Source organism: Egretta garzetta, unplaced genomic scaffold (assembly GCF_000687185.1).
Source record: "Egretta garzetta isolate BGI_Z169 unplaced genomic scaffold, ASM68718v1 scaffold91, whole genome shotgun sequence".
Taxonomy (NCBI): domain Eukaryota; kingdom Metazoa; phylum Chordata; class Aves; order Pelecaniformes; family Ardeidae; genus Egretta; species Egretta garzetta.
The window spans coordinates 2,854,695-2,864,576 of NW_009258661.1; the positions used below are offsets into that span (position 1 = coordinate 2,854,695).

General features: G+C 41.2%; 1 protein-coding gene across 1 annotated transcript in view; it reads right to left on the minus strand.

Annotated features, from left to right (window-relative positions):
• Positions 1-9,882, minus strand: part of PTPRG (protein tyrosine phosphatase receptor type G) — a 413,949-nt gene that overhangs the window by 316,381 nt on the left and 87,686 nt on the right. Inside the window, 1 exon segment of the mRNA XM_035903838.1 lies at positions 4,544-4,648. Within this exon segment, the coding sequence (XP_035759731.1) occupies positions 4,544-4,648 (105 nt within the window).

A 9,882-nucleotide genomic window follows, 5' to 3' on the forward strand; every position in this document is an offset into this window, starting at 1 on the left:
ACTTCCCGGCTACACTGCAAGTAACATGGCCAGTCGCAATTTAGGAAGTCTTTGGCAAGCTGTAAGACACAATCATGGAATAAATACTTTGCCAAAACATACATGGATACACACGTGCAGAGAAATCCCCCGAGAAATGTAGTTTGAGCTTCCTGAAAAATCCTAAAAAGAACATCTAGGAGATCTCAGTCTCTGTTCAGTCTTGTAGTTCCTATTTAAAGACAAGTTAGTCTTCTGTTTTCAGTGTCTGCTCACTACTGAATTTGGTTTAAAGAGCTGCTAGCATAGGCTTAACGAAGTTTCTTCTGAAAGGCTGATTGTGTTTCCTTCTGCCTTTTTGACAGACTCCATTTAAAACGGGCCTTCTTCATTTAATTATCTAGTCTTTATTTCTGCGAGTTTTATTTCTGAACTGGAATAAATGTTATAGTCAGAATTGTGTCTGTAGACAACATTTTATAAGGCTTAAAACCCTTTTCCTTTACAATCAGACAGTGAAGCAAGGGCTCTGTGGTGCAAGATCCACAGCTCTGTCCAGGGCACGTGCAGCACCTGCACAAGGCACTGGAGGTCACAAACCTTGCAGGGACATTTAGGTACGCAGGTGCCTTAGACAAACATTACAGACCCAAGGGTTGTCTGACTCCTGATCAGTAATTGAAGTTTATCCTCTCTAAACACTTCTGCCTGAAAGGAGCAATGTTACTAGGTAGCACATGGGAATCCCATAGCTCATGAAACCAGGAAAATTGCTGATCTCCAGGGTTTAAACCAGCTCCTTGACTGCTCACCCTCCACAAGAGCATGGAGCAGCAGTAATGTTTCCTACAGGTTAAGAGGAATTACTCTATAAGCACAGTATAGAACAGATATATCCTGTGGAAGATGAAGACGTGAGGGCTCTCTGCAGTATGGTTGTGCCCTTTTTCCACCCCCAGGCAGGAAAACCATAACTGCCTGGCTGCTTCCAGACCTCTCCAATCCCACCTCAGGATTTATTACAGACCTCTTAAGCCCCAAAATACAAAATCTTTGCAATTGGGCAGGCTCAGCCATAAATGCAAAGCAGCCTCTGCTGCTATAAATCAGTATAGCTCAATCAAAATCAATATAAAGCCATAGTCCAGCCTAATGTAGGCCCAGCAGAGACATGGGCACGTTGGTCAATACTGGGGTTCAACAGATGGCTGTCCACTGATGGCTGGCAGAAGCTGTCCTGGTCTTCCTTACTCCAGTTGGCAAATTCCCTTTAAAGAAACTTCAAATCTACCTGCACACAGTCTAGCGTAACTTTCTTCCCTGCCCATAATTGCTGGGGCTGGGCCAGCAGATGTTGTACAACCAACTGGAGGGGAGCTGGCCTAGCCATTTGAGGATAGGGAAGGGAAGCAGCTTACCAGATAGCGTCTGTAAAAGACCTTGGAAACCACTGACACAGACTAATTGCTTACTGCAGAGTAAAGTTCCCACTCTCTGTAGGCTCATTTGCTGTAAACTTCCTAGTCATGTCCAAAACCCTTCCCACAGGACAAACGTGGTTAATACATAAACTGCTTGGCCAATCCCTGCTCCGGGTTCCTGGGAAATATTCTGGGGAATGCTAAAGGAGAAAGAAACAGATAACATGATGATCATCATCACTGTGCTCGGTTAGAAACAAACATCTGTCTGGCATCTGGGCTCTGCCACCCACCATTTATTCCCATCTTCAACCTAAACATAGGAACTAGGTATTTTCATTACCTCTGGCCCCCTCAGTGAGCAAATATGGACAAAAACCATCAGATAAGAGAGGCTGAACTGGCTGAAAATCCCACATGGAGCTGGAAGGAACCAAACGAGGGGAGGAAAGAGAAACTCCCACATATGAAAAGCCATGACAAAGTAGCAGCCTGCAGAAACATCCAATTCCTAACAGAGCACAGGCTCCTTTCCCCACCCTGCTCATCTTAATTTCCTCCCTTTCTCAGGGAGATGCTGGCAATACTGAGCCTCCTGCAGGACATAGCAACAACCCTGGAAAATTCCTCTAGAAATAACCAAGTTTTTCCCAAGTCTCTAACTTGCCTTTGCCTTTTCCCTCTCAGAAACAACCCAAATCCTTGCTCGCCATTCACACTCCGCACATGGCCCTGCCCCTCCTGCTCTCATGCAGATGCACGGGCACTTGCTGCGGGGCTTGGCAGGGCAGAGCTGCTGCTCCTTGTAGGCAGAGACCACAACATGGCTCAGGAGGACACCAGATCTCCATTCACTTCCAGGATGGGCTTGCTCAAATGCAGTAGGAGCATAACCCGTACAGCCGGGACATGCAGTACCTAGGCTGTTGGGTCACACCTCTATTCCATATCACGAAACCTTTGGTGAAGACTCCTGTTATGCAGCTGGAATACTTAGTCCCACACCACATTCCCCTGGAATGGCATTTCAAGTCACCCTGTTCAAACAGTAGCCTGACAAAGCATCCTGAGAAAACAGTATTATATCCTCTTCTGGTTTCTCAAAAAGTGCAGGTAGATATATCATTTCCACCTTTTCCAACTCCTAATTTACCCTTTTTATCAGCAGTAGTGACAAAAAGATTCTAATTAGATGGCGCTAATCAGGTAGAATGGCATGTGATTGACAGCTAGAAGTCACTATCTGTTCTCTGAAAAACAGATTGGTTATTTTCCTCATAGAAGCAGGAGATTTATCAATAGACAAAAGGATGCAAAACCCCAAAAGGTAAGGTATAATTACACATCAGGACTATACATTTTATTTTGACATAAATCTAAAAGGATTCGTGGGTGGTAAAAGCTTTTTTGGAGGGGTGAACAAGCGATACTACTCATAAAGGGAGAACGCCACCTTCACAAAAATAGAATTAGGAAGACTCTCTATAAACTAGTGTGTGGTGGGTTTGTGGTCTTTTGTTGCTTTGTCTGGGAGGGGGGTGGTAGTTTGGGGCAGGGGGGCCTTTCCCCCTTCCCCCCTTTTTTTTTTTTAACCAATCCTGTTTTTAAAAGTCCAGTAACTCATGCAATGAGTTTTGACCCATATGGCAATAGAATAATTCCAGTAGTGTTTTACTTTTTTTAAAACATTTTCATTTAACTATCTGCAATGAATATTCCAACTACATTTTTCAGTAACACAAACAAAATAAACCTGCCAAGTGGCACTTAACTTGTAATATTTTACACAAGACAGCAGATAGGAACAGGCCATTCATTCCAGCGTACATTTTTTTTCCTCTGTTTGCTTCTTATTTCTACTCTTCATGGGTTTGGGCCTTAAAAATCTAAAAAAGTTATTTTAAGCTGCAATATGAAAGTATATCTTGTGGCAATATTTGTCCATTTGATAATCTCCAAGTGTAGCAAGAAGTGGTCATTTGTCCTACATTACTGAAATGTTTAGATTTATTTTACTTGCATGACCTCATTTGCAAATGAGATCGCTTATATTTTGAGATCTAATAGAGAAAGCTTGTGACATCTGTTATTTTGTGTATTAATGGAAAAAACCTCTAAGCTTACCTATAATCATTCATTTCCAATGAAATTTATGGTCCGTATAAAAGAGAGGAGTTGGCAGTCAAAATAACATTTGCCTCAGTATTCAGACTTCTTAGAAAGTAATATTTTTACTTCAGCTAAAACTAGGCCTGCACAACAGTCCTCTTGGACAAGCACCAAATGTTTGAAATGCATCTCCTATCTTCCAAAAAAGCACGCACAAGTTCATTATGATGCTTGAAATCTTCATAAAAACTTTCCAGGTATTAGACATCTTCCCATAGAGTTAACATAGCTGCTAACATGATTTCAAGTTGTTGGGTTTCTTTTTTAACAACAAATACAGACCTGGAATTTTCTAGACTTGAACCAACCGTCAAACCATACATCAAAGACATCATTCTGAAGTATATTTTGATTTGTGGCATTTCAAAATTGTGCAGACACATCAGGTTTTCCATAAGGCTTATAGAAGTGGGACAAACAATAAAATACCCTCCCAATATCCTACCTTTTCAGCATCACGCATCCTGGTGTGATGCTGCACTGACAGGTCTCATTGTCAGTATTATACACTATCGCAAAAAAACATGCACACAAAGAAATAATTGTAAAATTTCTAGGGTGGTTTTTTTTTTTTTTTTTTTTTTTTTTTTTATCTGGATGTATCTATGGATGCTTCCAGACTTCCTAGAAGGCTTAACAGGATAAGCAAATGGTGAGCTTGGGAATGTACAGGGACATTTGGACAGGGAGAGGAAAGAACGGTTTGTGGGAATGTGCCTTTTTAAGGGTGTGTTAAGAAACTAAAAGAAGACTGAGAGAAGGTGCAGAGTAGTAAGGCAAATCCTGAAGATAAATGACAAGAATGTAAGAAAGGAGAGGATGTGTGTAGAGGGAGTTTGCAAGGAAATCAGCAAAAGAAAATAGACTGTAATAATAACTTAAACTATTTCTGAGTGTAGAAGTAACAAAAAGCAAGTAAACAATTTGATTGTTGAGATATTTCATGTTTCATTCCCCTGAAGAAATCAACTCACCTGAGTATGCCCAGTAAGGATCCCCCGAAGCCTTTCGCCTCCGTACCTGCACAGAACTACCATGTCTGTTTTCATGCAGAGAGCCAACATAACCTTCAGTCAGAGCTGGAAAGAGAAGAAGCAGGAATCGTTAGGAAAGTTGTATTTACTCCCTGGAGTTTACACTGTGAAGCTTAAATCCGTGCTAAGCAAAGACTACAAACTTGGCACTACTTAAAAAAAAATTAACACGCATGTTCCTCACCCATGAACACCCACCCTCCAAAGATGATTCGCAGAAGCCATTATTCTGATCTGGCACGTGTCTGCATAACTCCAGTAATTTCCATAAGGAAATTCTGATACACACAAGCAAACAAGTATGAGCCATGACATATGACCAAACCTTCTCTGTCTAGACCCAAAAGATAGCTTATTTTGTTTGTGACTACAAAACTACTAATTATAATTAGACAAAAAATTATTAAGATCCATAAAAGAATACAGATGCAAGTGTCTGGAATATGTCAGTACAGTGTTATCCTGGTCAGCCTAACTGCAGCTATTTTAAACCACATCTGAAAATCCTGCACAGAACAGTTTCACTGAGGACTGAATGAATCTCCTCCTCCCTGTACAGCCTGCAGACCAGCGCCCACGGCACACTGGGCAACAGCCTCAACACAAGCAAAGCTCAGGTAACAACCCCTCATGCGATTCAGCCAAGCAAGGCAGATGCGTAGCACTGCCTTCTAGCCAGAAGAAGGCTACCAATGTCACACAGAATACCCTGCATGCAGTAAAGATGCCTTACGACGTAAGAGACCAGTAATAAAGAGATCTTTGTAAAACTTCTCAGGCTAGAAGGAACTAAATTCATCAACCAAAACAGAAAAGAATGCACCCTACATTGCATCCCAGCATTCTTCTTTTATACCTCAAACAACATATTTTTTATTTTTTTTTCTTGTAAAGGAATGTATAGCTTCCATGAGGACGTGGGTTGCCTGGGATTTTTATGTGCAAATTTTAGTTATGGTTTCTATGCATCTGACCGAACCCAAGTGGAGGTGTGTGAATTCACAAATGCCAGCAAAAAGTCTGCAATAAATTCGTCGACCTTTCTCAGAGCACCACAGCCAAAAACTTTTGTGCTATATCACACACAGACAAAAAAACCCTTAGATCCACAGACATGGAATGTGAAGAACAAGTATGCACCAACTGGCTTAAGGAAGTTTAAGCCCAACTGATCCCGACCCACTGATTTGATCAGTAAGAAACTAGCTGAATAATTCAAATTAAAACTTCAGAAAATCATGTAAAGCACTGCTACCCATATGCAGTCACCAAGCACTGCATTCCCTTCTGTTCCCAGGCCAATTACAGCTGCGCTGAAACGAAGCTTGTAACAGGACTTCATTGAACATCAAGCACCAGTAACTCAGAATTTCCTTCAGAAAAGCTTCTGGGTGACACCCCCTTTGTACTACAGTAGCAGAGGATGCCGTGTCCGAGGGCTATCCACATATGCTAAATAGCTCCACAGACAACCTTCACTCTGCGATGTGGATCATAGTTTTTGCAGATTTTGGAATCCTGAAGTGGTAGGAAAAGTCATGCATCTCAGGAAAGGCATTACAGGTTTGCCCCTGCCAAATTTTCTCTTGTGTGAGCAAAGGTACTAATTGTGCAATTTATTATGAGCCTCTGATTTGAATGAGTTTTCCAGATTTCTTGGCAACTTTCTAAATGCTAATTCACTCCAGGCTGCAAACTAGAAATGCTGGAATACATCATGCTACCAGGATTTGTAGGCAACACTATGTCACATACCTTATTTTCCTCTTCTGATTTACCTTAATGTGTCTACCTCACTGGGAGGCAACAGGCAAAAAAAAAAAAAAAAAAAAAAAAAAAAAAAAAAAAAAAAAAAAAAAAAAAAAAAAAAAAAAAAAAGAAAAAAAAAAGAAGGAAAAAAGCCTGAGCAAAGATCAGAGACCATGAAAATACCAAGGAAGAAAACATAGAAATAACCTAGGTGGATGGCTGAAAAGGCTACCCCATTATTCACTTAAAAAAAACCCCACGTGCTGAGAAATACACCTGAAGTCCCTCCTTATTACAAAATTAAAAAGACAACAGCAGCTTTCTTCTGAGCATCTTCTACACAAAGGAGGCAAATGGTTGTGGGGGTTTTGTCATCCAGAAAAACTGATTCCTGCAAGCAGAAGGAAGATTTCACCCTGCCTCCTCCAAGGAGTAAGGTACTCCTGCAGGTATCTGCTCAGTGAGCCCTTCTGCGTGCCTTACCATCAGAAGAAACTATGTCTAAATAATCTATATTGTTGAAGGAAAAAAGGCTCAGAGTCAGTGCAAAACATCTGAAGTTGTAAAACTCTTTGTACTCCTAGCTTGAACCATCAAAAAGCCGCATGGCAACCACGGTATGGCTCTGAATCATACCATTGATTTTCAGTATCCTCTGTGCAGAAAATTAAATTATGCAAATCCAAGCCTTTATGAATGCCTAACTTTAATGTGAAATTGAACATTTGCTTCAGTCAGCATCTTATTTATGCAATTAAAAACCTGACATTCCTGTGAAAATATGCAGTTTTGGTTTTCTGCATAGACACTTAATAGATTTGTACATTCATCTATACTTTTAAATGGTGAAGAACCATGCTGTACACAAATTTATTTTCACCAATAAGGACGTTACAAAAGAAGAGGAAAGCTCAAGGATTTGTCAGGAGAACTGTGGGAAGGAACTTGCTGGTTATACTGCTAAATATCTTCTGTGGGACTGAAAAAGAAAGAAATTGGAACACCCTGTTCTAAATAAAATCCTGCATCACTGTTAGGCAGCCCAACATTAATGTCAATAGTCCGCTTACAAACGTGCAATAATTCAGTAGTCATTAGCAATTTAGAGAAGATAGATGTTTACTGGATAGCTGCAGAAACTCTGGGAAAGGATGATAGGTCAAGATCTCCATCCATGCTGCGAACTGGGCAGGTAGCAGTCTGCCTCTATCAAAAATCATGACACCACCTCCGTCCCTAAGCTGGCCCAGTTCCCCAGCCTGCTCACAGTATGGCCATGCAGTTCGGCATGGGGCCACACAAATGCTCCAAGACGACAGTGTGGGAACAACTAGCTCTTGTGGACAATATCTTATACTGGTAAAGTCATCAGGAAACCACAGACTGTATCGCGTGGTGCTTTTGTTCTCTGGCATCAGCTGGGGTCGGCTGACTCCTTCATACTGAAGAGGTGTAAGAGACAGAACAGAGCATACAGCAACTTTTCAGATAAAAGTTTGGAAGAACCAAAGCATTCAAATTAAGTTATTTCAAAAAAGAAAGTGTTTCAGATATAAAATCATCTTATGGTTCAGGAAGAATCATTACTTTTTCTGGATTTTGGGGTGGGCTGGGGATGTACCTCCTGACCAAAACAGCTTGACACCACCAATGAAAATTTAACAGGCATCTCAGTGTTGCTGAATCTGCCTCTTTCACTGAAAATATATACAGCTAAAGTATTTTGTTCAGCTCCGGCCATTAAGAGTACATGTCTTCATTTTTGTAAAATGCTCCAATACCACAGTTTCAGAAGCTGTATATGCAAGTAAGTGACTCAAACCTCAGCTGACATCTTCCAGCGTTTCTAACATCTGAACAAGTTTTGGAGAAAAATATTTAAGAAAGTTAAGTTTCATTAGCACCAATCACTACAGGTTTCCACAAGTCTTTTTCAGCTGGGAGACAGTTACCAGCTCAAGAACAGAGAGCAGCTCCACTCCTGCAGAATTGGATGCTGGAGAAAAGCCAGCAATTAGATGGGTTGGTCCAGCACGGAGCAAACACGGGGAGGCTCCTCTTCTGGGAACTTTGGAAACGTTGGGAAAGTGGAAATTGGAACACTAGGAGGGACAGTAACATGCTCCAAGAAGGCTCAAAATGGAGCAGCCAAAATAAGAGGGGTGGGGTGGAATATAGGAAGAGAAGGGACAGTGGAAGCCCCTGCCCTGCAAGGTTTTGTGTGATATGTCGTGCCAGTGCTGATGGCAGACGAGTAATGAACACCATAATATATGGCCTGAGACTTGCAGATACACGATTAGAAGAGAAGGGGACCAATATTATACTCAGATACACAAGTGTGAAATTAAATCCTAAGCAAGTCCTCTGGCTGCTGGTGCAGGGTTGGTGTCTATGAAGCGTAACACCTGCAGCCAGTGGAGTTGTGCTGTGCCTATGAGAACTACTTCTGCAAGGATCCTTCAAAGCTAACATGAAGAAATCTCTTACACACAATTTCATATAATTTTAATCGCTATTGAACGCTACATGATTTTAGATGATGTGCTAAATGAATCAACCCATGCCGCATATCTGCAGACAGCAAAAGCAATGCAACGCTGGGATATGCTTTAGCATCCTGATCAGCTTTCCATTCACTCTGTCTCAATGTATTAACTTTCCCATAAAAATTATTTGATAAGTGCCCTCAAAGGTACGATAAGGTAATTCCTGCCTGAATACCTTACTGGTATTCATAGTTCACATGAAAACACAAAATTTTATCCCCAATCTACCTTAAATATAAAGCTATTATACTATTCAGAGAGATTATACCCTCGGCATTAGTGTTTAAAAGGTATCAAGCCATCAGCTATGTAAGAAAAATCTTTTAAGGTCGATACTTTATGTCTGAAATGTTGAAATTGTTAGTTACAACGGTAGATTAACTAGACTGTGCACCAAACTCGGATTCTTTTAAGCCTTCTTTGAAGACAAGGGTTGCACACAAATCTATTTGCAGCTGTTCCAACTAAAACGGTCCAAAGTCAAAGGTACACACGTCGCCCAGCTCGTAAGGATTCTGGTGACTTGCCACTGTGGACTGCACTAGGATTTGAATCAGTTTTAGTCCTAGTCCCTAATGTGGACGCACCTCTTAACTGATGCAGTTCAACCTGGTCCTACTGCTGGAAAACAACCCAGCCTTTGGACGCTAGCAATTAGTTCTGTATCAAATCAATGCCTGTAGAAAGGAAACTTTTCTAGAAAAGAAAACCTCTATGTTCTTGAAGACTTGCACAACACTGCATTTTAAAAGGGGTAGGGAGCACAGAAACATTACCTGAAGGGCTTTTGTATCATCCCTTAAATGGAGTTTAAGGGATCAGTGAGCCAAGACACTCCGCCATCTGCAAGCCTAAAGCTTCAAGCAAGCCTCACCGAAACAAAGCAGCATCTTTACCTAGGTCCATTTACTGTATTTTTAATTGGGCTGTGCTAAAGAGAAGCAGGTAGGCTGAGGACACTGCTGTGCAATGCAGTCTAAC